At 38.9% G+C, this 27,453-nt stretch overlaps 1 protein-coding gene across 4 annotated transcripts in view; it reads left to right on the top strand.

Annotated features, from left to right (window-relative positions):
• The first annotated feature begins 633 nt into the window (after positions 1–633).
• The window catches only part of DZIP1 (DAZ interacting zinc finger protein 1), a 32,586-nt gene continuing 5,766 nt past the window's right edge, over positions 634–27,453 (top strand). For 2 of the 4 annotated variants that reach the window (XM_035319180.1, XM_035319202.1), the window contains exons 1-15: positions 634–790; positions 875–1,366; positions 5,566–5,650; positions 6,998–7,125; positions 10,092–10,253; positions 11,078–11,215; positions 12,429–12,491; positions 13,755–13,895; positions 14,709–14,757; positions 15,529–15,585; positions 22,689–22,748; positions 25,800–25,945; positions 26,277–26,469; positions 26,853–26,982; positions 27,184–27,234. In XM_035319180.1, the coding sequence (XP_035175071.1) occupies positions 788–790; positions 875–1,366; positions 5,566–5,650; positions 6,998–7,125; positions 10,092–10,253; positions 11,078–11,215; positions 12,429–12,491; positions 13,755–13,895; positions 14,709–14,757; positions 15,529–15,585; positions 22,689–22,748; positions 25,800–25,945; positions 26,277–26,469; positions 26,853–26,982; positions 27,184–27,234 (1,898 nt within the window). In that variant the 5' untranslated portion in view covers positions 634–787. The remainder of the gene's footprint in view (positions 791–874; positions 1,367–5,565; positions 5,651–6,997; positions 7,126–10,091; positions 10,254–11,077; positions 11,216–12,428; positions 12,492–13,754; positions 13,896–14,708; positions 14,758–15,528; positions 15,586–22,688; positions 22,749–25,799; positions 25,946–26,276; positions 26,470–26,852; positions 26,983–27,183; positions 27,235–27,453) is intronic. The other 2 variants (XM_035319189.1, XM_035319198.1) reach the window with 2 other exon arrangements.

Here is a 27,453-nt window from a genome sequence, read left to right on the forward strand (position 1 = left end):
TGTTTTATTAGATCGATTCATATATATGGGAAAAGTGAACAAGCTTTTGGGCCCAACAAACAACTGTATTAACATTTAAAACATCCCCACAGGTCCCTTGTTAACATTTCCGTGAGTCTATGGTATAGGATGTAGAGGAACCTATGAACAGGATGTATGATCAAGTAGGCATTGTGTGGATATTCCCGGGAAGGTACATAACTGGGAATGACCAGAAGGATGAGAGACTTAAGCGTGTGTAGAAGGGACCAGAAAGACTTAAATATTAAGAAATAGTAACAGGAAGAGTGGGTTTTTGGAGAAGAGTAGTAAAGATGAGTACGGAAATGGGTAATTTCGCATGACGGAGTAGAAGGCTATTCCTGCCTGGGGACCGCTTTTGAGGCAACTCAGCAGGAGTGAGGGAACGGTCACACCGAGCCGGGGAGCACACGATGGGCTCCCCGGTCACACACCAGGTCACACACCCAGCCCATGGGGGACACCAGCTGAGACTTTTGGGGTGCGGAGGAGCCGTCCGGGACAGCCGTGCGGGTACGATCGGCCGGCCCTGAGGGGAGCGAGGCCGCGGCACGGGGCGGGGCGGCGCTGGGGGCACGCGGGGGGCCATGGCGGCGGGCGGGGCCGCGCCTCGCTCCATTTTCTTCCCTTCCCTCCCCTATTTTTCCCTTCCCTCCCCCTTTTTTTTCCCTCTCTCCCGCTCCGCGCAGGCCCGGGCCGCGGCTGCCGTAGCAACGCGGAGGACGCCGGAGCCCGAGGGCCGGAGCCTGAGGGCCGGAGCCCGGCCATGGTGAGCACCGGGGCGGGAGCGGGGTGGCGTGGGGGGGGGCGGCCGTCCCGCCGCCATCTCAGCGTGCCTCTCTCCGCCCCGCAGCCCTTCACGGAGCGCGGCTACTACCCGCCGGCGGCCGGGGGAGCCGGGCCGCCGCCGTTCGCCGCCTTCCAGTTCCGCGGCCGCCTTGAGGGCCCGGACTGGCGTCGCCTGAGCGCCGTGGACGTGGACCGGGTGTGCCGGGAGGGCGACGTGGCGGCCCTGCAGGAGCACCTGGAGCACGTCACCTTCTGCAGCGCCGAGCGGGAGCGCTGCCCGCACTGCCAGGCGCCCGCCGACCCGCTGCTGCTCAAGCTGCTGCGCCTGGCCCAGCTGTGCACCGAGTACCTGCTGCACTCGCAGGAGTACCTCAGCGCCCAGCTCGGGGGGCTGGAGGAGGCCCTGCGGGAGGCCCGGGCCCAGAGGGACCAGCTGGGCGAGGAGGTGGCCCGCCGCACCCAGGAGGTCAAGGGGCTCAAGGAGGAGTGCCGGCGGAGGAAGAAGATGATCAGTACCCAGCAGATGATGCTGGAGGCCCGAGCCAGCTACCACCAGGTGAGAGGAGTGGGCACGGCCACCCGCATCTTGGTCAGCTGCCAGCCCAGCGGAGCAACCACATGCCGTGTCCCTCGGTCGTGGGCTCGCTTTTGACACATCAAGTGCCAGGTACACGTGCACCCAACCACCCACAAAACCTGTGATGAAGGCATGTGTTGCTGGCTTTCGTTGCCTCCATACAACACAGACAGAAAACACCCAGGGCAAGTACATCGGCATTGGTGCTAAGGAGTAGCCTGTTTGCCAGTTGTCACTTTCGTGCAGCAGTGTTCTCCAGGCACAAAGTTTCTGCCTGTCTGCATGACTCAGAAGTGACTCAGGCAGGATGGTAAAGAACACCAGTGGGTTAGCTCATCCCTAGCTCCACAACAATCTGTTCCTGTAGGGTCTTTCCCAAGAACCTTAGTACGTTGCCATTTTTACTCTCTGTATCATGACACGGTTGTTTTGGGAGGGGCTTTTGAGTTTTGGTTGTAGTAGCTTGATTTGAAAATGTGTCAGCTTCAGCAGGTGTCAGGACTGCAGATTCTAGCTTCAAATGTAGTCTGAAGTCTGGTTAGTATACTACACCCAGGCTTGACCCAAGACTTCAGGGTAGCTCTTCGTGTCTACCAGCTTGAAGCTGTGGGTATTTTCTTTCTTTTAATTTAATTCTTGGAGTGGTGAGGCACTGGCACAGGTTGCCCAGAGAAGTTATGGATGCCCCATCCCTGGAGGTGTTCAAGGCCAGGCTGGTTGGGGCTTTGGGCAATCTGATGTAGTGGGAGGTGTCTCTGCCTGTGGTGGGGGGTTGGAACTGGGTGATCTTTAAGGTCTCTTCCAACCCAAACCAGTCAATGATTCTATAGTATCAATGTCATCAAATTAGCGAAGTTTTAGTTTTGACATTTTGAGCAATGACACCTCCCACAACCACTTCAGTGCTCCATAAGAAAACAGTTCCTTCTTTTCCTGCAAAAAAGCTATATTTTAAAGAATAAGTTATAGCACTTATTTTGTTCCAGACTTAGGGATGTCTACACATCTACTTCCAAATGAGTATAGCAGCATTTAGTGTGAGAATTAGAACTTTTTAAAGTGAGCTCTGTTTTTTTGCAACTTTGTACTTTCAGCAGCTAAGTTGGCTCAAGTGTTTCCGCAAGGAAATGTATACTTTAGGTGACAGGAGTAAACATATATATAGTAGACTTCATAGGAACCTTGTCACAAGGCATGCATTTGTTAGTCTTAAGGACAAACTGCTGATGTATCATTTAAAAAGCCTTTATACAGCTTAGAGGGTGAATTGTCTGTCCTGTGTTGCAAAAGAAAGCTAATCAGACACATCATTTTCCCAGTAAATTTAAGTACTTCTTATGCTGTGATTGCCAACTGAATGTGACCAAGTTTTCCTGAAATAGTTGTGGGATAGAACTGTCACAGCAGAAGCACAAGAACATGGTAGCGAGCTTGGCTCGTCAGTAGTCTGTTCAGTGGCATTTACAGTGATGTAGAGATGGAAAGTTGTTTTGTGTTTTTAATTTTGTTTTCCTCTTTTTCCCTTTCTCTTAGTAAATTCGTATCTCTGGAAGTTATTTATGTTCATGTGGGAAAAGAGATTTCAGTTGGTGATGTTGAAGAAATTCTGCAGTTCCTACGGTGCTTTCAGGGTTCCGAGTCTGAATGCCAGAATTAAAATGAATTCTTTCTAGGGTTTGTAAATGCAGGGCAACAGACTGTTCAGTAAACTTACAAGGTTACGTTATTTGTGCCATGGTTTTGGCATACCTGCAGTGCCAAATAAAAGGGTGTTTGCTGGTGTTCTTCAGAGGGTAGTTTGGGTTTCATCTCCTTAAAGTCTAGTCTGTTTTGCAAACAAGCCCATTAACAGCTGTTCACGTTTTAATGTATTTATTTATCTTTACATGGTGGCACACTGTATCTGATGTAACCGTGTTTTGGAATTCAAATGTAAGGGCTCCCATCCGCCAACGATCTAAGTTCAACCATGAAATACTACCCTAAAATGATTGTTACCTAAATGTCATGATGTTATGACTCTCTCGTCAACACCTTTGTCATTTAATTTTTTAGTATTATATTTTTTCGCTTTTTGATGCTTTGTACAGAAGTATGATGTGCTAATGCACGTCCCTATAGAGCATACGTGGTGTCTAACGCTCTAAGTAGTTGCAAGAGTAAGGTCACGTAATTCAAACCCTGGATATCCCCTGTGTTAGTCCTGTTTCCTGCAGTAAGAGCTTTCTTTCACTACTACCAAGTCAAACTGACGTGAAGTTTGTGCTTGAATGGATAACGTTATTTCACAGCCAATTTAATTCCGTAAGTGTTGTGCAATCTGTTACACTGTCGGCTCCCTCTTGGTTGGCAGCGGTGTTTTGCTGCCATGCTGTGTCTTTGCTCTGGTTTTATGGTAGCACTTATTTGCTTGGGTTTTATGCTTGCATTTGTCTGACAACATTTGTCTTCATAGTTCATGATTCTAGTGTTTGCTGGAGGACATAGATATTTAATAGCCTGTCTATCAGTGGCAGTATTTTAAATATTAGATGAAATCTGGGAATTTGGTTACGATGACAAGATCTTCAATCTGTTAAGTCAGTTTTTAACTGTTACATTCATATCACACTGAGGAGGAAAAAGGTCTCAGCTGAGTATTTGTGGGTTGTTAAAATATAAATTTATTTTTTTTGGGGAAAAAAACAGAAGTCTGAGAGGGAGTGAGCAACCCTACCTAAAGCAGTTAGGGGTTTTGATTTGTAGTATTACCAGTACATTTCAATATCTATAGATGTGTCTCCTGTTCTTGCACTCTCAATCAGTTTTTAGTATTCTGAACATTAGTGGGATATACATCGGCAGTGAACAAAAATGTTTTAAAACAGTTGGGATCTAAATTTAACTTAAAATGGGGTTGCAAAGCAGAAACTGTCACGTACCATGAGAATGCAGGACAAGTTATAGTGAACTTGTATATAAAGTTTTTTCAGATGAGTTTTGCAATAAAGTAACATAGTACGGTTGGATTTGAAGCTGATGAAGCATTTTCCTGAGAGTTCCTTGGCTTTTATTACACCTTGTTAGGTTTGGGGTTCCAGTAACGTTTATAAGTGTTTGACTTCTTTGCATGTGTCTTCCACATTTTTTTAAACTCAATTCCTTTTTGCCTGTCTGGGAAAGTAACGATGAGACAAGAAGGCAAGTAAGAACAATCTTTATGCATTGAGATTTTCAGTATAAAAAGGAAGAAGGCATTTTGGAGGCATTTAGGGGCATTTGAATAAAGAGGAAAGAAAGGATGCCATTCAAAGGGACCTGGACAAGCTTGAGAAGAGGGCCCATGTTGAACCTCGTGAGGCTCAACAAGTCTGAGTGCAAGGTGAGCGCCCTTTCCTAGGTAAGGGCAATCCCAGACATGAGCACAGACTGGATGGAGAGCTCGCTGAGAGTGGCCAACAGGTCGAGAGAGGGCATGGTGCCCCTCTGCTCTGCCCCACCTGGAGTGCTGCATCCAGATCTGGGGCTCCCAGCACAAGAAGGACGTGGGGCTGTTAGAGCAGGTCCAGAGGAGGGCCATGAAGTCGATCAGAGGGCTGGAGCAGCTCTCCTATGAAGAAAAACAGAGCTGGAGCTGTTCAGCCTAAAGAAGAGAAAGCTCTTGGGAGACCTCATTGCAGCTTTTCAGTACTTGGAGAGGGCTTCTAAATAAGATGGACAGCAACTCTTTGCTCAGGCAGATAATGATAGGACAAGGGGGAATGGTTTTAAACTAAAAGAGAGGAGATTTTGATTAGATGTTAGGAGGAAATTCTTCACTGTGAGGGTGGTGAGGCACTGACACAGGTTGCCCAGAGAAGTTGTGGTTGCCCCATCCCTGGAGGTGTTCAGGGATGGACAAGGCCCTGGGCAACCTGGTCTAGTGGGAGGTGTCCCTGCCAATGGCAGGGGGTTGGAACTGGGTGGTCTTTAAGGTCCCTTCCAACACAAACTCTTTTAGGAATAACTAGCGTAAATATACGAATAACTTCACAGAAGCGTGGAAGTGTGAGAATTTTAGCCATTATTCTTGTTAAATGGCATTTATTAATCAGACTTTTGATGTCTGAACGAAATCATACAATCCATCAAAAGCCTTAACTGCTATGCTTACAAATTGGTGTTACTAATAATAACTAAAATGTTACCTGTTTTAACAGTGTCAATTCTGTGAAAAGGCTTTTATGAACTATTCCTTTTTACAAAGTCACATGCAGAGGCGTCATCCGGAAGAATCTCAGATCGGTAAGTACTTCAGTATAATCAAGGAAATAAAGAGGCATAGTTTAGAAATGTGTAAATATATTGAGGTTATGCGGTCCAGGATTTTTTCAAACTGGAAAAAGTGATTTTGCACATTGCATTTCTAGATGGCAGATGCCAATTTGCTTGCATGCAAACAACACTGACTGACAAAATGTATTCAGTGAAATATGTCTCAGTCTCTGGAAAATAATTAACAAAAATCCATGTACCATATTTACACTAACTTTTCAAACCAGAATTCCTGCTGAACACTCAGTCACTAGCAGAGCTCAAAGCATAGTTTTTTCTTTAGGTGTGTGTGTTATAAAGGTTTGGGTAAATACCAATAAGATGCAGTAAGGAAAATACATTTTGTGAATATATGTGAAGTACTGGAATAGAAATGATCCAACTTACCTGAAATCAATTTGAATAGGATCAGATGCTCCTGGACTAAACTGACTGTAAAATACAGTAAGAAAAAGAAACTGTCGAGACTGATCCAGGTTCGTGTATCTATATTAATTTTGGTTGCTGTGCCACTTAATATATTTTCTTTTGTCTCTCTTCATTTAAAAAAAAAAAAATCAAAAACATTTCTCTCAAAGTTTGCTTCATTCATCCCTAAATTTTCTCCTTCCTGACAGACTGCATGCTTCTGATTGATTGCCAGGGCTTAGCAGGTATTGACAAAGGGCAATGATTGGAAAAGAGCAGGAAAAAGAACATCTGGGAGGAGGAAGAGAGGGAAGAATTTAGCAAGCTATGAACTACAGTTTTTGAGGCAAATAAAACAATGGAACAGTGAAAGGAGTGTACTTAAGTATCCTAGGAAGCGTTAGTATATTGGAAGAAGAAAGAAGCTCTTGCACACATTATGCTTGATTAAAAATAGCTAGTGGAAGGATCTGCAGAACCAGTCGAGCTAAATATCATACAAAGAATTAGTCATTCCAGATAACTTTTGTAATGAGTCTTCCATTAATGCAGAATGAATTAAACCTAACAGGATTGATCAATTGAGGTTATTAGTTCTTCATGCATCCCTTTTTTGAGCCTGTGGTATACTTTGCAATTAAATTATATAATAATTTCTCTTGTGAACATCCCTTTGTGTATCAGTATAATTGCTATTTTTCAGTCTTTGAGGACAATGTTAGCAGTCCAGAGAACATCTGTATTTAAAAATATCTTTGGAGAATCATGGTAATGGGAAGGGAAGTGGTCTAAGAGTCACACTTCGTGAAGGTATTACTGAAACACTGTAGAAAAGCATTTACAGTCCACATCACACTTCCAGAAATTACAACCAATGTTTTTAAATCTTTTTTATTTTTTTTCCCCTAACAGAACAAAAGAGGAAAGCTAAGACAGACAAACTGCAGGATGAGATTGATAAACTGAAGGAGCAGTTGCAGCTCACCAAGTCCCAGTTAGAGGCTGAGCAGCAAGCTAATATGGTCAGGTTTTCTAAGGTAACGTGTACTGTTTCATGCGAACCTCTCAAAAGAAGTAGTACTTTGGACCCTGCTTGCTCATTTAGTAACTAGAACAGAACAAAAGTGTATCTACAGCTTGTCTGCCTGGCAGCAATGCTGCTTGGGCATCGAAGCATAGCAACCCCACCACATACCCCTGCAATTTTTAAACATTCCCTTTTCCCTTACATTTTGTTTTAGTCGTATTTTAAATGAATACTTAAGACAACACTTCTGTTAGCACTTGCCAATTCATAAGGTAAGTGTGGCTTGTTATTGAAGCAGATAGAATTGGTCTTGCTGTGGTGAAATATAAGCTATTTTTAACATGATATTTCATGATGGTTAAACGTTTCTTAGATATGACTGATTTTACATATGATTTAATAAGCTAAGTACGATTTATTCTTTGCTGTGAAGAGCTTTCGTGACATGGGATAAAACAAAACAATTTAAGGGTGAGAGTTTGAGAAGAAACAAGGCAAAGTATATAGTTCTGCCTATCTTTGTGGGGTTTAAAAACCAGAGAGTCAAAGCAAACATAGTCTTAGCTATGACTGTGTGAATTAAAAACAAACAAACAAACAAAAACCTTAAAACAGAATGATTTTAAAGCAGTAATTATCTATGTGTAATTTCATGCAAGGGCTTATTTAGAATGAAACTGAATCGTGTGATTGTACTTCCTGGCTTGTGAAGAGAAACAAAGGATCTCTAAGTTATCTGTTTATGTTCTTTTGAGCTTGATAATTTCATATCATCTCACAGTTTTCATTTCAGTTCAAGTAAATAAAATAGGATAATTCCCTAACAAAATGGGGATTTACATTTTTTTTTAAGGGGGGAAGGGCTCTGTGATTCACTCGAAGGGGGGAATTCTTGGCATAGAAAACAAGATACTTGTAACAATCAAGTTAAACACTAATCCTGGTATTACAATTTGCTCTATATCATTCAAAAGGAGTGTTTTGTGGCTGTTAATGTAACTCGTGGGAACCTTCTCTTAATAGATCACCCAGTATTCCAAACTTTGAAATGGCTTTCCTTGCAGAGTTCAAGGACTTTTAAACATAAAACCAATCGTGCAGTTTGAAAAGAAGCATGACATTTTGAACATAAAGGGAATAAACAAAACATTGCTATCATTAATTATTTTATTCCTTGATTTCAGAGGAGAACCCAGTCTTATGTAAAGCATTCAGTGTTTCCTTTCCTGAACACAGCTTCAGGCTCTCCTTTCTTCAGTCCTTCTCTTGGAACCATGTAGTTTAGTCATTTTTTTTCCATTTTCAAAAGTGCTTTAGTGACCAAATGAAGCATGTGGGTAAAGTCTCACCTGAGAGTGCAAGCAGTGTCAGAATAATGAATGTTGGCCCAATGTGGACATCTTCTAGGTATTCTGCTCATTCATTCTGTACCTCGCTTTTCAGAGGTACCTCTATAAACAATTTTCCTGCTCCTAAAGTATCACTCATATGATGTGGGACTTAGAGTGTTCATAGCAGTGCAGATTTTTTAGTACCTTAGGGGCCTATTTTGAAGTCGCTTGTATTAGCTGAGTCTCCTGCCTACAAGGAGACTCAGCCTGAAATGTCCTGGAGCTACAAACTGCAATGTTATACAGGGCTTTTGAAACTTTTGCTTTTTTCTGTGGTGTTGAGGATAAAAATGTGAAGTGTGACTGGTTGCAGATTGTCTGCTATGACTTGACAATTCAGGTATCATTGTGTCCAGTGGATAATGGAGAAGATCTGAGCTGAAAGGATACAGAAGATCCTGTTCTTCTTAGGTGTACAGTGATCAGGTTTGCCAAAAAATATGTATATTTTGGGCAGCAAGCTGCAGGGTTTTGCAGAAATTAAGGATTGTACAGAAATGATTGACTAGTTAATGAGATGGTAAATGAAATTTTACAGATGAAGTGTAGTAAATGCATATGGGGAAAAAAAAATCTAACTTCATCTATGAAAAGGTGAGTCCTGAGCTACAGCGTTGTTCCTGAAGTGCAAGCTCTTAAGACTGTGGTAGATAGTTCCAGGGCAATTCAGCCAGTGATGGGTAGCAACAACAAAACTGAATCAAATATTGCAAATTGTTACGAAAAATCAATGTGCAGTTCTGTGGTGCAGGCACAGCTTAAATCCTGTCTGGAGGTCTGAGCCCTTCATCTCAAGAAGGGCTCAGGAAGGTATGACAGAGTTATAAAGTTACAGAGAAGGGCGACAAGGATGACTGAAGTCTGGAACAGCCTCTGTATTTAGAATGACTTAACTTTCTAAGAGTTGTCAGTCCAAAAAAGATGACAGCTTGGTGGGGAGAGAGATTGATGCCTGCAAAGTCATGAGTTATGTAGAGTGAATAGGTATCAATCATTCACTCTCTCCTAGTTCAGGGCCTAGCATCCATCAAATGAAATTGTCAGGAGACAAATTTGAAACAGAAATGCTTGGTTCTTCATGCAACTTGTAGTAGACCAGTGGAGCTCATTAGCAAAAGACTTTGCAGCCTTCCCTTGTGTCAGCTTTGAGCAACTGCAGGCATATAAGAGAAATCTGTTGAAGGTTACCAAGTTCATAAAGCTGTGTCAGGCTGAGGAAGCCCTCTGGGCTGAAAACAGTTGGCAGTCTGGAGGCTGTTAAGGAAAATATGCATGTTTGCTTGCTCTGCTGTTTTCCTTTCCTACCTTATACACTTAGGGCCTCTTTAAGAAACATGATGGTGAACTAGGTGGATCTTTGATATGACCAAATAAGGTAATTCAAGCCTTGTTGAAGCTTACGTGTTTTGCTAGTAAAATGTATCATTACCCCAGAATTCTTCAGAAACTTGTGTTTTTTCATCTTTTTTGATGTCGCATTATTGCCCATTGAATATGACTGCTTCTACACATAGATTGGGTGCTTGAATTAGTATTATGTTTGTGGGGAAAAATAGCAGGTAATGTTTTTTTAAAATAATTTCAGGAATGTGAACAGCAAAAATCAAAAGAAGAAGAAATTCTCAAGTCATTTCATAAATGGAAAGAAGAAGAAAAAGCAAAATTAGCTGATGAAATAGAAAAAGTGAAAGAGATGTTTATGAAAGAGCTTAAGGAGTTATCTTCAAGAAATTCAACACTAGAAAATGTAAGTGTTTTAAGTTTTCTAACATTTTAAGGCACGAATGCTTTACAGTAGATGGTGACCTTCACAGGGTGTTAGGGATCAGAAGGGACCTTCAAAGATCATCTAGTCCAAGTCCCCTGCCGGAGCATAAACACCTAAATCACATCGCGCAGGAACACGTTCAGTTGGGTAAACTTCAGATAGTTAAAATGTGATGTAGTCACCTTAAAGGCTTTCTTACAAAACTTTAGAAGGAATAGGTAGCTGTAACTGTATCCTTGTCTACTGGTTTTATCAACATAACTTCAGTTCTTTTCCAGTGGCATTATTTTGGATGAACAAATTATGTCTTCAGTAACCAGACCATCTTTTTCCTACTCCTCAACCTTTGAGTGCCTTTTTACAGATGAGCTATGCTGCTGTTATTGCTGTTGGACATGCTTTGTACTAACATTCTCATGAGTGACACGGAGGAGACTAATCTCTGCATTATAGTCCTGACCCTAGAACTGTATGTGTTTTCAATACAGTCAAAAGAAATACTTCCCAGAGTTCTGGCTAGAAAGAGAATTATAGGTCAGAAAACAAATAGGCATTGCATTACCAAAGCACTGGTATTTTGTAGGTGTTAGTTTCTGAGTATATTTGCAATGTATGTTTACGTAAGATGTATATGTTAATAATTACATGACATTTGATAAATGCTGAACTCATGAGAAATGTTAGAAGAACTTGATGTGATCTCTGTGTAGTTGTATTTAAAGTAAATTTTGTATTAAGTGACAGGTTCGTAAAACAAAAACTTTGTATATATCTGGGCCTTAAATTTTTTCCCCTCCTTGTAGCAACTGTTAGCGTTACAAACATCCAATATGCAACAGAAGTCCAACTTAGGGACATTGAAAGACTGCCAAGAATTTGTAGAAGAGAAGACTCAGAGTCCTCAGGATTATTACAAAGTGGTTAAACTTCTTGAAAAACAGGTAACACTGTATCTTAATGTATTGCTTTTGACTGCTTATGTTCTTTTTACTTCAATTTCTGAAGTAGCTGTAGTAAACAGTAGTGGATTCTAAAAACAATCTCTGTAATGGTAATCAAGGAATTATTTCCCTTATCCTTTGTAATTTTTAGTTATTTATTGATATATTTGTTAATAAGGAATAAGGGAATATCTGGCGCTACCAAATATGGTTTGGTTGAAGTTTGGTTCCAAAAGGCTCTAATAAACCATTTCTGTCTGCTGATCTGTGAGGCTGCTTACAGGAAATGATGGAAAAAAAATGAATTTTCCATTATCCAAGATGGAAAAAATACATACGTTAAGTTTTCTGACCAGATTTGCCAACAGGTGGTTTTTGAGCCATACAAAACTCTTGAACCTGTTGTGTGCAGCTTTTGTATCCTGTACTCACGACCATATCATCTGATCAGCACAACTGCTGGGCTAGTTGAACAATCCCAAGTCCCATCTATAGGAAAGACTGAGCTAAGAAGGGCCACTCTGGCTGAGATGGCTGCATTGCTCTGAGGCTCACCTGCATGTCCAGGTCATTCCTTTTTTTTTTTTTTTAAAAAAAAAAAAAAGAGTTATGAGGCCTTTGGGAATACCCACAAACTTTTTTACTGTCTTTTTTGAAACTTTGTTACATGCATTATATATTTTGTGGTTCTAGGGATGTAAAGGTCTTTGTATGCTGCTGGTTTCATCCAGAAGCTTGGTCGTTTCTGTTGAAAGGTGTGGAAAATCTAGTTAGTTTTACTTTTGTTTTTTATTTCATCAAAGAAAATTCAATTAAAAACTCATTTATTAGGGCTGTTTTTTATCATTGTTATGCAAAATGCGTTGTTAATGAGTGCTTGAAATGACAGTATTTGGGGAAAAAAAAAAACCTCTTACTTTTATTATTAGTAAACAGATATATCAAAATTCTTGGGTTTTTCTCAATCACAGTCACTGTATACAAATCTAGAAGCCAAAACGTAGTTTCCAGAACAATTGGTAAGAAAACGACACTCAGCTGTATAAAACATGCTGATGAATGTTGTGTGTCTAAAATATGGGGCTACTCAAGATTCGTATCATCAATAATCTTTTTTAGTACTTGTGCTTTACTTATGAAAATAAACCTGCATATACTGAAGTAGATGTCAATGTGTTATTAACAAGAATTAATATTGTTTTCCTTTATACAGGAAAGTAAATGGACGTCTAGAATACAAGCCCTTCGTCAGGACCATGAGACAGAAAAATCCCTGGTAAGTGGCACAGCAAACCATCTATATTATAAGTAGATAATTTTCTTGCCCTTGCAGTAGTTCTTGATGTGCTGTAATACATCTCTGGGGGATTAGAAAGCCTAGATCTCAAGAGTTTGTAAAAGTATTTCCCCTTAGATATATTTCTCTCTGTATTTCAGTTATGTTATGATCTTGAAGTTTCTCTTAAGGCCAAAGTTGAAAAGAATTTATCTTTTAACAATCTGGCAGACACCTGAAACTGTATCTCTCTTCTGAAGGGCTCACAACTAACTCTGTGAGCACTGTATTATGCAGTGTTTTCTGTGTTTTATGGGGGATATGCTAGATAGTTGAGATACAATTTGCCAACATGTAGCTTTCATCTGCCTTGCACATTCAAATGCCATAGACCTACAGCATGTCTCAGTCTATTTTTTCTCTTTTCTTTCACTTCCTTGCTTCTTTTTTCTGTTGTAGCTTTCAAACTCAGAAACCGTTCGGCTTTTCGACGAAAGAACACCATGGCATTTTGTTTTGCTTTGGCTTACATATTTTACTATACAAAGCTTTATTCCTCAGTTTTTTTCGTTTCTTTCTTTTTTTCTTTTTTTTTTTGTATGTCTGTGTTTCTTTTTAATCTCTTTCCTGCTTTATTTCTCTTGCCTCCTTTCCTTTCGTTTTCCTTCCATCTGCGCGACCATGTAAGAACTGAGCAGATCATAGTGGTCTGACCAAAACTTCTCCTCCTTTGGCAAGAAAGCAGTGGGGAGGAACCATGGAACATTCCCCCAAAAGGATGTAGTTAATGATACCCCACATACATGCAAGAATAGAATAAGGGAGGAGTAATGTAAGTATTACTTTTGAGATGGCGCACCTAAAATGTTGTTTCCTTTCTTCTACATTCAAAGCAAATATGTTAGGTTTGTCATGCAAATTCACATCTTGTTTCCTTAAAATGTCATTTGACACTAACCAAAACATTTTATATAGTCAAATACTTTTTTCCTGCAATTGCGTTTTTAGACAATCTCAGCAATGTGTTTGCATGCCCCGTTCCTTGTATTGAGATTTAGGTAGTATTCCTCGTACAAATAAAAAGTGATGTAGGCAACTGTTCTGTTATATACGCAAGTTGCAATGAAATCACAGGGGACGTTACATTTTTGCTGAAAAAAGTGTTAAAAATATGTAAATATGATACTTGTTTAAGTCTTAGAGCATTGAAGTATTTTATATAATATTAGTGTCAATGTATTTTTCCTTTTGTTTGCTTTCTAGCTACTGTCACAGATTGAGAAGCTTAAATCATCAGTGAGAGAAGACCTGAATAAAAATAATACCTTTTACAAAAGGAGGATAGAAGAATTGGGGCAGAGGCTTCAGGAGCAGAATGATCTGATAATTACTCAGAAGAAGCAGGTCTGTTTCGTGAAGCAGTCCTTTTCAGAGAGCATAGGAAACAGAAATATTTTCTCATATATCTCTGGTTGCACAGTTAATATTAGTAGTTGGTAAGAGTATTGATGGAGTATTTTGGCTACACTTTGGAAATAATAACATTAATGAATAAGAATTGATCTGGAAAAGAGAGACAGGAATGAAAACCAGGAATTAAAATATGATTTAACAGACCAAATATTTTTAATAAGTTCTACACAAATTTAAAAGATTTCTAAGTTGCAGTCACTAAAGACCTTCACAGATGAAAAATTTCTGTTTGTGAACAGGGTTTTCTCTGCTGCAAGATGATCATAATGAGTTCTAGTGTTTGAAATCTGAAAATACATGACTTGTAGACAAATAGACAAAACTAGAGTAGACATGTTTGTACATTTAAAATCAATTGTGTAACTTAAGTGTTTCTCTGGAGTGGAGCTAACTTGCAAAATGGAATGTGAATTGCTGATGCAGAAACTATTGAAACTGTAAGTGCTGAGGTGGCCGACAAACTGCTCTCCTTTCACTCTAAAGCTTGTATTGTGCACAAAGCAAGAGTGCAACATGAGCCCATAAGACAACAAACAGAAATAAGTCTTGAACATTAATTAGGCATGAATGTGGTAAGTATTAAATAGAATAGAGTTCCACAAAAGTAGTATTTTTCTCCCAAGATCATAAACAATAATTTCTGTCATGAAATAGTACTGAAACTAGATATTTCAAACTGAATATACATTTCTCAATATTGTTTACATTTTTAACTATTCAAATATCTCTCTTTTTCTCTTTTAGATAAAAGAATTGTCCACAAAATCAGTTGCAAGCATCAAGCCATATGATGGTAAGTACACACTGTAAACAAAAACAGATTTTGTTTTGATTTGAGCAGCTTGGCTGAAACAAATGTTACAGTTCATTAAAAACTGCAGACATCAGCTTTTCTAATTAAATGTTGAAATCAAATCATTACTTGCAACTTATTTCTGTCACAGGGACCCTACCTGTAATACTGTTTCCATGCCTCTGTTAGTTTTCAAAGTTCATGTTATGCAGCTGTAAGAACGTGTAATGTACAAAGCTGATGGCTTGAGTAGTGAAGAGGTGTGAAATATAGCATTTGAAATATAGTCCCAAACTGAGGAATGTAGAACTGATGCGATAACTCACTCCAAGGCACTCTATACATTATATAAATAGGGTTCATGTTAATTGATAGGAGGTGTGGAAGAAGTGGAGATAAAAGCCTTGATCAGGATAGACTTGACTTGGCTTTGGGCGAAGGTTTCTTGCCTGCGATACAAAGACAATGTACATATATGACCAAAAAGATTAGATGACTAGTGAAGATTCCTATTGCAGTTCAGTGACTTGGTTACTAGTATTTCATCCTGCTTGTAGAAGTATTAAAAATATTAAGCATATCTAGAGTTTGTACATTTGTGTTGGGAAGGACCGTTTTTTACTTGTAAACTATTTGTTTAATTTTGCCCCATTAAAGCAAAAAAAATCTGTAATCCATAAGTATGATTAAATATTGTTACATTTATGAATCTGTAAGTATCTGTTACTGTTTGCTATAATCACATTATTTTTGAATTTTATGCTCTTTTAGCAAACACTGCTGTTGAGCGTCTTGAAGAATCGAAGTCAAGTCTACCAGTGATGCATGGTAAGTTTTTGCAATAGGTCCAGATTCAATTCTTGCAAATCTAACTCTGTCTTCTCAAACTTGTTATTTGTCAAATCATATCTGTAAGAGTGGTTAAACTGAAGGAAAGTAATTTGAATCACTTTGCAGCCTATCTACATTGAGAATTCCTATGAATTAATAGTAAAGGGACACTGAGAAGAAAAAATGAAAAAAGAAATAATATTTGTAGAATACTTCCTGGCACATTTATAGTATCAGAGCATTTTAAGGTCACTGACAGTAATTATGAAGAGGAAACAAAATTGTTTTCTTTTAAAAAAGATGCTTATTTTCCTGATATATGCATACACTGGAACTTGTATAAGGAAAATATATGGAGACATTTGCTTTACAAACCTTGAAATGTTGTATTTTCCTTGTGACTTATAATGTCAGGGAGGAAAAATATGGCAGAAATACTCCAAAATGACATTCATGCCATCTAGACAGTTCTTCCAGAGTCAGTATACATAAGATCATATGTACATCGTGATATGATGTGATAGTGGGGAGAAGATAGAAACCTTTATTTACGTTGTTTTGGCTTTGTCAAAATAGTTTTTTTTTTTTTTTTTTTGTCATTGTGCAAATTATTGGACAGTATTGTTACCATACCAGTGTTCTGTGATCAATTCTTTACTTGCATTTCAAGTTGGAAAGAAATACGAAAAATGAACTTGGAGCAAGTAAACCTTAAACCTTACAAACAGCAGTTCAAGTATTTGAATTATTGACATACTAATTAAGTATGGATTTATTATTATTACTTCTCTGAGTTTTAAAACCTGTCAAAGGGAGAAAAAATGTAATTTGTCTAAGAAAAACATATAAAATATTACTTTTTAAAGTAAATTTAGAACTTTTTGAAGAGACATTTGGCAAGAAGGAGCAGAGTGCAACAGAAGCTTTACATAACCTGATCAAAAATTAAAATCTGATGAAAAAATGAAGTCTTGATTTCAAATTGTGACAAGTATTTTAAACTACAGAAGAGAGATTTTTATTATATAGTAAAGTTATTTGAATAATACAGGTATTTCCTGTCTATGTTGGGTTACTGTTCATTGCTAGAAGCTTAGTATGTATAACTTTATGTAGATGAAATGTGTGGTGAAAAATCATAATATATTATTAACACATAGATAATAGTATTTTAAATAGTCCAGTATTTTTTCATCCAAACCAGCTTTCATTGCACCAACACAATAGTGCTGGTTCTAGTTAAGAGATCTCACAGCACATACTCTTGCTGAATTTAAGAACAGAGTTTTATAAATAGTTTTGCTTCTAAGGGCTTGCACACTAAGCTTGTCAAGCTTTACTTTTTTAGTGCATTCACTTTCATTTGTACTGTGGAGAAAAAACATTCTGTGAACATTCATATATTCTGTACTCGGGTGATTTAAATCTGCTTATTTCGATTTTTCCCTGAATTCTTACTTCTTCGGTTGTGAATTTCTTGGCACCTTATGAAACTTTCAAGATAGAAAAGACTGTTCCTGCCATTGATATAGAAAGGATTCACTATCACTTTATTATGAAACCTCAAAGAAGGTGTTTCCTTCAGATTCCTGTGCTGATGATTATTTTATTTATCTCTGCAGGTCTCTCTGTCTGTCCCCTTTCTTCCCTTCTGGATTTTTTTTAAAACTTACCCTACCTAATTTCTGGATATAAAGGTTAGCAGAAATTATAGTGACTTTCCCGAAACTTTCAGGACTCTTCAAGGGATTGAGTTACATACTGAATTAAGATACCATGACTGCATCTCATGCTCTTACGGAAATGGAAGTGCTTGCTGGTAACTTCTTTACACAAATTTATTTAACATAAAGCATCTCTGAAATCAGAAGAGCTGTAGTTTTCCTACCAAACAATGCCTCCATATCTAGTAGCTTTCTTTTTCTTTTTGTCCCTGTCTGAAAGAAAATTACTTCTGGGAAAACTTCTGGGAAAGACTCTTTTATGTGAGCTTAAGTACACTTTTCAAAGTTGCTTGGAAGCTTTTGCATCCTAAGATTACTTCTGTATATCTCAAATCTGTGCTGTAAAAAGAGTTACAAATTACACATGAGTTACTTAGATGTAAAGTGGAATAATTAGCCTGGTGCTTTTGCATTAATGTTGCAGATTTCCTGAAGAGCTAGTAATCTGCCTAGAATGCCATCTTGGCTGACCATTCTTCTTTGAGTTCTGAGCTAGCTGCAGTATTGTGCAGATATAACTTAAGTCAGATATAACCTCAGTCTCAAGAAAAGGCAACAGATGAATTATGATACAATTTTTTTTAAATGGACTTTGGCTCCTATATTGCTCTTAAAAACTGATCAAGTATCGACTTTTCAATCTTTTTGCTAGGTCAGTAGTACTAGGTGGAATTGAAGACGGTAGCTAAAAAGCAAAGATATTAATTACATTGACTAAATCTTCCTCAGTTGTTTCAGTTATGTCACGACTGAGTCATAGGTTTTAATGTACAAAGCTGTCGTCTTAGTTAACAGAGAAAAGGGGTACCTTCAGAGTTTGGTTCAGCTGAACTAAGTTCTGAACTGCTATTTGAAGTTGCCTGTGTCTCTTCATTGACTGTAGAGGTAGTCTGAGATGACTAGGTTCCTAACTTAGAGGCCTCAGGTAAGTGTCTAAAATTTATCATTTAAATTTAAGAATAAATTTCATAATATTTAATAATATAAATTTATTTAATAATAAATTTAAGAAGACTTAGAAGTGATATTTATGCTGCTTATGTGCAGTATATGGCTTCCCATTGATTAGTTAGGAGGAAAATACATAATTTAAAAAAGATGGTTGAAATGATAGGAATCAGATTAAGTCTGGCAGCCCCTTGGATGTGAAATATTGAGTATAAATAAGAAAAAAATTAAAGAAGTAAATAATGACTGTAACCGTGGCTTACATTCTTTACATTTTTAAGAAATACAGCAATTTACAGCAAACAAGTTTTATATTTTGTCTTTGGTTTTCATAGTGCACTTGCCAGAGTGCTTACTGTGGGCATTACTCTACTACAGACAATTTTAACACTGCTGGTTGGGCTAAAAGTACTTCAGCATTTCATATTTCAAAGTAAATAGACAGGATTTTTCTTCAGATACTGACTAGTAGACCAGATTCCAATAGTACTAACAGAATGTTGTGTTTTTTTTAATATTTTTTTTTATTATTATTATTTTAAACTACTAGGTAAGAAGAGACAAGTAATATACGGTATAATGGAAACATGAACAGCCAGAATTCTTCATTATTGTGGGATGTGTTTTCCTATACCACCTGCATGGAAATTGTCTTCAAATATTATTTAAAACAAATGTAATAATTTATCAAAGTATGCCAGGCAGAGCTCTCTCTCCACACCTACTAGTTTTTAGAAGAGATAGTCTGGAGGATGTGGGTAAATGCTTCCATCGTTGTGGAGGTCGTCTTAAGGTTGCAGGCCTTACTGATGGCTAGCATTAATATGGCTGGATTCAGGGATATGTGACAGGCAGTGATATATGACTACAGCCAGTTTGCATTAAGGCTGGGGTTGGCAGCTGCCATTTAGCTAGGTTAAAGTAGGAAAGCTAGGTAGAGGATTTAGCAACCTTATCATTATGAGCCATTTGGTTAGGGTCAGGTGTTGGGGAGGACCACATAGAATTAGGTTTGGAGTTAAAGTGGTTCAGGCCAGCAGAAGTTGGTTTATGGCAGGGTCTGTAAAGGGCTGGTATCACCAAGAGGCATCTGGTTATTGCTGAGCAAGTGTTTTACAAGGATCACTGGGCGTGGGTTAGAATTAGGCTTGGGCAGACATTGGTAAGCATTGAAGAGCAGACATTGAAGAGTTATGGTTGAGTTAAGCAGGATCAGTTAAGCAATGTAGCAGCAGCAAAGCCTGTCTGAATAGGTTGAAGTATGAAGTTGATATTTATCTATTTTACAGTTGAGAAAGGGGTGGATCTGGGAGTCAGGGTTCAAAAGGTGTCAGTGAACAAAGTGTAATTGAGGTTTCATCTGAGCTGCAAGACTGATGTAACCTCCAGTTCTACCAGTACCCTGGTAGTCCAGAGCAGGTGATCTACCTGCTGGAGCACAACATGTCTCCTTCCTTGCCTCAGCCTCCTGGCACCTACTTCCAGTGAGGCACAGACGCAGTCTGGGCCTTCGTTAGGTGTGTTCGTGTGGAGAGGGGAACTGAGAAGTGGCTAGGAGCAAGTCTAGGTAGGAGCCCAAAAAGGAAGGCAGTAGTCTCAGCTCAGTGCTCAGGCCGGGACTGAAGCTGGGAGTGAGGTCTTAGCCAGCAAGGTCTGATGCCAAATGTGTTGTTGTAGAACAATGTCTGCTAGCGTCAGCTGAACTAGATTTAGGACTGATAACTGACAGGAAAGTAACTGGCTCTGCGTAAGTCAGAAGTTGCAATGGTTAATTATTTAAGGGTAATGCTGGATTGCGGCCTGGTGAGATTTTGAGCAGAGAGGCCTGATGAACTCGAGAAAGCTACTATAACTCTGCGTAGTTAGGGTTTGGGTTTGCATCAAAGGGATATTTTTAGATCTGAAGTTAGCAGACTGCTAACTTGAGGTTTAGATGGATTGTCTGACTTAAATGATTCCTAGCAATGAGCTGGCTAATACTTACATGCTGCTGATTTCAAGGATGTGTGCTAAGGTAAGAGCTGAGATCAGATCAGCATGATCAGGCTGCTAGAAGAAGCACATATCTGGTAAACTTACCGAGTGTGGCGCCTTAGGGGGGTCATCTCTACACCCATCTATAAGCCCAGGAAGTGGTGAACCAAGCTGCTTTTTGTTATGTTGGATTCCAAGATGAAATTTAATAAATCGCACAGAATATATATACAGTAAAAAGAAAGGCCTGCTTACACTGGAAAAGTTGGCATTTCCAGATGTTCCACACCCCCATGTCTTAGGATTTGATCTCGTTTGCCATCATGCAGTCCGCAACAATATTATACATAGCAGTAATACACTTTTGGTTTTGCTCTTGCAGCTCTTCTTTTACTGGTTTTACCTTCCTATGTTTCTAGTATTCTGAGGAAGATAAGTATATACCTTTATTCCAGTTCAGCTGATTGTTTTCAGGTCTGAGTTCTGGGGACTGGGCATCTCCTTTTTGCCTGACAAGGGCTTGTGGTGAAATGAGTCACCTCCTTTAGCAGATTGAATTTGAGTAAAGTACAGAGAAAATGAGTATAGATTAAATCCAATTACGTAGCAACTAGATGTGTAATAGGTCCAGCCAACAAACTCTGAGGCTTGTGCCCATGCAACTGAATTAAATCCCACCAGAGCATCCCTTCAAGCTCTTTCCTCCAAAAGAGAGGCACTGCAGACTTTTTGAAATGTTCCCAAACCATTCCTGAGCATTGCTTTGGACATTGCTACTTGGTGCAGGGCAGCAGTGCATCAGGAACAGCTCTAGGAGTTCAGTAGCATGGAGGATCATCTTCCAAGGCCCACTAATGGTCTGGCCACTGTTAAAATTAAGGCCTTACAGACTGAAAGACTGGAAACCTGTTTATCAATCCATCTCTCAGGGTTTTGCTTTTAACTGTTTCCATAAAATATACTGAAAATATCATCTTGTTAGCATCACATGACAGGTAAAAGCAGCATCTTTTAGAACTTACTCAGTGCAAATTGTATGGGAGCAAATCTCAAGTCTTGTAACCTGCTTGGAAAAGCAGTTGAGGGTCTTTTCTAAGAATATAACTGCAAGTAAAGAAAGCATGGAGAAAGCAGCTCCCGTACTGAAGGGTTTACAGCGTGTTTTCTAGTCCCCCTTCAGGTGGGGAATATTGGAGATGTGACATTGTCATTTGGCTCCAAGCGCTCATTCCGCTGTCATAACCCATCTCTACGTTCACGCTTACACCCTGTGGTACAAGAAGTGTTGAAAAGCAGACATCTTTACAGTTGCCACTTCTCACTCCACCGATACAGCATAACAGCCGCTGAGAGTGCCAAAGGATTCTTGTGAAGGCTGAGGCAAATATATGTTGGCCCAAAATATTGGCCAATAAATGTTTTCTCCTATACTGGCAGTAGCTGATTCTTGATAGTATAGTTCACACATTCCTCTGTTTTATATAAACCCTGGAAGAAGCTCAAGTTCTAGTTTTTATTGAAATAAATTTATCTACAGAAGCTGAATATTAACATTTTAAAAACCTTATTTTTTTATTAATCTACACAAAAGCATTTTTATGCATCTCTCATCTGAAGTCTGTAAAATTGTAAATAACGTGTACTCTGGCCTCACTTGTATAAAGTTTCTGACGGCCTACAGAATAATAATTTCTCTGTGTTTAGGAAGATTGCTTTAGCAGAGGATGTTTCAAGATAGCTTTAAAGCTCATGATAATACCAAATTGCACTATTTTGAAGTCATTGAATATTTAATAGATTCTGCTGGAGATTTTATCTTTATATATACATAGGTAAATTTTCTGTCTTGCACATATGGACTCACTCCTAATTCTCTGGATTAATGAGTTAATGCATTTTTTTCATGTGTATTTTTTGAGGATTTCTATATCCATCTATTTCACTTGCCCTTTGTAAACTTTTAATATCAAATTGCACATAAACAATATTTAAGAATACCTTTAAAAATGAAAATGCTTCTTATGACAAATGGGTGACACTATTCATTTACTTAATCCTAGGTGGCCTTGTCTTTGTAGGTGCTTAAAAGCACCCCGCCTGGCCTCTGGACACCATGCCAGGAGGGCATGGCTTTTCGATAGCTCTGTGACATATCAGCTAGCCCTGTGCAGGTGGTGTAAAGCTGATATATCCGAGGTAAAGCAAGACAGCAGCATTTAGGCAACTAAATCAATCCCAAAGCAATTATTGTATTAGGAACACCTCTACAAACGTTTTCCATCAAGGTAGCACCTACAGCTATGGAGAGTCATGTTGCGTTGGGCTTGTGGTTGTTCAGCAGGTTGTCAGCAGTAAGGAAAATTGACATCTGTGTGTTTTTTGCCTTACTTTCCTCTCTCTGGACCTTGACTTTCTTCTGTACTGTTTGTCTGGTGTTCCTGTTCTTGTTGTTAGAGCAGGCCCCCTTGGTACATATGCTGGAGCCCATAGAGGAGCTTTCAGAAGAGGAAAAAGGTAATGGCTGATTCAGAACAAAACGTAGCTACATGTTTTTCTTGAAAATAAAAATGTGAATATTATTTGATGTGTTCAGTATTTTTCATTGTACCTGAATATGCTTATCTGGTTTGGGTGGGAACATTCCTTGCATGTGTCAATTTCCTTTTGCCATTGGTGCTTGTAAATATTATGATTTCCTTATCCAAGTTTGATATGTTTTTGTGGAGATCTGACTTAACTCTTTAATGCAGGCATATTCCATATGTCCTGAGGCAGTTGAGATAAGCAGGACACAAATGATTGATGAGGAATACCCCCTTACTAGGAAAGTCTTTTGGTATAATCTGGTGCTCTTGTAATGTATGCTCACTTCTTTTTCACACTTGGCATAAGCAGGTAAACAGCTCAGCTAGACGAAGGAAGTTTGTGGTGAAGTGGAGGCTGAAGCTGCCAACTTTTATAGGTGGACCAAAGATACTTTTGCAAGTAATCTAAGTTATTCCTACCTCTAAGCAGCCACAGCTCCGGCCAGCGTTGTGCCCAGTGTTGGTAACCATTGCCCCATGCTGATAGCTACCAATCCAACATTGGCAGCTGGCCCTCTGCTTCGTCTGAGGAAAACATGGACAAGGCTGCATCTACAGGGACAGAACAAAACGTGTTGCTTCATCGTGCATGGTCATCTGCTGGAGGAAGCTCACAGTACTTGAAAAACCTAATAACTGAATAGCATAATAATCTGTGCTGTGCATAAAAATAAATATCAGTCTTGAACCTTCTAGCCAGTGAATTTGAATTTTGAAGGGGTAATGCTGTTTAGAAAGTGTCACTTGAACACATCTGTGCTTTAAGTGAGAAATTTCCCCAGGGAAAACCCACTGACTGTCTGAAGTAAGGACTGCTTACATTTTTGCCGTTCTTTCTGCTATTTCTCTCGCTTGCCACCTTCTCTCTTGATGGATTGTCTTTGATTCCTCTGCTGTGCCTAAAGGCATGGCCCGCAGTGCGAAAGAAAGAAGGAATGCAGTCTGGAAGGATGGACCAAGATTTTTTGGTTTTGCTTTCAGTGACAGCCATTTATAAGGGAGAGTGTGGAAAGTCTTGACTCGGCAGATTGTTTCGTTGGATAGCTGAGACAGCAGACCACGCTTAAGGTCCCTCGTCTCCAGAGTTGTCAAATCTGGTAGAGTTGGTTGGTTGTTTTAAACAAAAATCAGTAAGAAAGCAGTTCCTTAAATAGAATTCTTGGCTCCTGCAAAGAGGATTTGGCTTAAGTTAATTAGCAAGAATTAATACTGTCATTATTAGGATAATGCTGGATAGTCTTGTTACTCATATTAGTACGAAGTGATTATGAATTAGCAAATGATTTTAGATGGATCTGCTTTATTGTAAGGATTAACGTTGGAAAGGGACAAGATGTAAGCTCCTTTAGAGTCTTCCCCTTAAAATGTGAGATGTCTCATGCCAGGCTTTCTGGGAAGATTTCATGTGACATAACGGATCAGGAAATCACCATCTCCTGATCGGCAATAGTCAGGTAGTCCTACCTTTCTGCACTGACTAGTACTTTACCTCTTCCAGGACTCAGCTCTTCAGCCAAATGACTTTTAATCCCACCTCTGTCAGGTAATGAGTTGTCCGTATCGTTCCCAAGGCCAGATAAGATTTCAGCCAGATACTGTCCTCTTCGATACAGATCTTAGCATGGTAGCTGGACTCGTTCAGTTTTAACTTCCTAGAGTTCTTTCCAGAACCCCTCAGAAGCATCTTCCTCAAAACAACCTAGGTACGTTCTCTGTGTACGTTGAGTTTTTTTTGAGTCTTCTTCTGGATATCTTTCCCTTAAAGAAAAATGAAAACTAAATGGGACAGCTTTTTAAGTACATTTGGTACATTTTGTTTTTGAAAGAAAACATTTGAAAGTCATAATACGGGATTATTCCTTCAGTTACATCCATGACCAGGGGCTGGCAAAGGACTCCACTGCCCTGTGAAGCATACTGGAAAGAGAGAAGCACTTGCCCAAGATTCACCTTTTATTTCAAGGGGGAAAAGTCAGGAGTGCAGGTTACAGCACGCTGGGATGTTGTATCCACCTCTGTGTATGCTTTTAGTCTTTGCTGACCGCTGCCAGACAGAAAGAGGTTCCATGGCCCCTCTGGTGTATAAGTGTTATTTGGTAAAACTTCCCTCTTGCCAGAGACATTTTACAGGCAGGTTCCAAGTGGATGTGTTTTTACCTCTTTACTCTGCTGGATGAGTCTATAATACTTCGGCTTAACTTTAATAGCAGTCTTTAATTTAGGATAAGAATCTGTCTTGATGATTCTTTATGTCTTGTGTAAGAGTTCATGTCATTACTGGCACTTAACGTACGGGAAAGAAGTAGAAAGTTCTTCGTCCGCTCTTTAGCGCGTATGATGTCGTAGATCTGAGCAGAAGAAAACATGACACTGAACTTTGTCCTTGAAAGAGTTTTAAAGATAAGTAGTATCAGTTTTGTATTCTGTGAAACCGTCTTCCTCAGACTACGGTTTTGTTTTTACCAAGATTTCTGAAAGCATTACAAGTTTCCAGAGATTTGAGCTCAGTAGGCGTTTTTTTTATCAGAGCTTATCATGCTGCTTGAAACTCTTCTTGAGAACAAGTTTGCCATTTTCCTGTTCTAATTCCTACTAGAGTTTAGCTCTGATTTGAGATACCACTTTTAGAGGACTTGGTTATCAGAAGACAGTCTTTCTTTATCAGAGGTTCCAAAGAACAGTTCTAAAAGTTAAGATCTTTGTTGTTAAATATTCAAGCGTTATCTGTAACAAGAAAAAACAAGACACAATGGTGAGTGCTAGATTAGATGCTAAGTTATAGTTTCCAAGTGAGCTGACTTCTATAAGCTAGCCCCCTTTTTTAAAAAGAAGGCAAACTCCATGTAGACAAAAGTGCACTTGCATGTCTATGGTGTTTGTAAAAAAACATATAAATATATAAAAATGCAGTTTTTAACTGTCTTAGGTACTGTGGATTTTTCAAATGTCTTTTAAATGCATTTTTCCGTTCTTATTTCAGAAAATGAGAAAGGTGATCATAAAGCAGGTAGAAGTAACCAACATTTAATAAATGCTTTGAAGACGGATCCTTCTTTAACTAAAGAATTAAGAGTTGTTTTGGAGCAAGCCCTGGAGGAGAAGCTGGAATCCTTAGGAATTAAAGCAGTGAGATTATTTTCAGTTCTTTAAAAGAGGGGTAACGTTTGTCCCACTTCTTTGCTATTCTCTTTCACTTCTCTACCACCGCCCTCAACCTAGAAAATCAAGTGCTAGATTTCTAACCGTTATAAATCAGTGTAATTCATTAACCTGAGGGAACTTCCATCAAATTACAGCTGCGGATGATTTGCTTACACCTATGAGCAATGTTTTCACTCTGTGATTTTTTTTTTTCTATGGGTTTTGTAATATTTGAAGTTTAAAAGAATGTATATGATTGTAGGTTATAAGTCCCAAAAACAATAGCCAGTGTTTACAATCTGATTCCTTTCTTTAGGGTGTTCGTGGTATCCCAAATGATCGTTTAAATAAAATTTTGCGTGCTGTTGAATCTGCTAGAGAACACAAACGGAAGCAAGAGCCTGACATACAACAAATTCGAGAATATCTTGAACGCCAAGTCAGCTTTAGGATTGAAGAGAAATCATCATGTAATAGAACTGTTTCCAGTCTTCATCTTCCTCCAGAAGGTTAATTGATTGATTGATTTTAGTTTTATTACTATGGTGCTTAAGCTTTTATTTAGAAACATTTGGGTGTAGCTGCTTTCCTAATTTTTCACATAACTATTCTGTATAGTTAAAGCCAACTAAACAGTTTCCTTTAAAGAGTATTTATTAATTAATACTAATAAAGGTGTTTAATTGCAGAAATTTTAGCTCCCGCATCGGAAAGATATATGCTAACTGTGAACTGTTTTGCGGGGTGGGGGTGGGGAACAAACTTTTTTCCTTTATTGTATAAATCCATAATCTACAGCAGAAACATATTTAATTTTAGAAAGAAATCAGATGTTAATATAAAAGATGCCAATCATTGCTTTTAATAATGAGATAGATAACTTCTCTTACAGGTAAACAGAAGTTCAATCAATTGGGAATTTCCTCATCTGCCATACCACAAAAAACAGTAAAACGGTCTTCAACAGCTGTCCGCCCAGCTGAACAAAGAGCAGCCATCACTGAGAATACATCTACACCAAAGTAAGAGATGCTGTTCTCATAGCTCTCATACCTCAGGTTAACAGTCCCCTGTGGGTTTGGTTTTTTGGAACTGATGTGACTGTTTCATGCCAATATAGTGTAAGAATTGTGGAAACAATTCGTATTTTTTTCTACATAAACTTTATACTTCTTTAGTTGACCGTTCGTCAGCTTTGAAATAACTTGTCTTGTTGTTTTTAGATCCACGAAGCTTTTTGGAAATGGTTCTTCCAGAAAGACGTCTAGTATCACGTATGTTTTGTTCTGTTGGATTTTTGAAGAAAACATTTTTGGTACTTGTAACACAAGAGCTATTACTAAGTTCAAATTACAAATACTCTTCTGGACTTCATTTCTTATTACTTCCCTCTCTCCTCATTATTCCATCAGAGTCCGTTGTTGTAATCCCTGAAAGATAGCATATTCTCATTTCAGCAGTTATGTTCTTTATTGGGAACCAGAGAGAGTCAA

Source organism: Oxyura jamaicensis, chromosome 1, assembly GCF_011077185.1.
Source record: "Oxyura jamaicensis isolate SHBP4307 breed ruddy duck chromosome 1, BPBGC_Ojam_1.0, whole genome shotgun sequence".
Classification (NCBI taxonomy): domain Eukaryota; kingdom Metazoa; phylum Chordata; class Aves; order Anseriformes; family Anatidae; genus Oxyura; species Oxyura jamaicensis.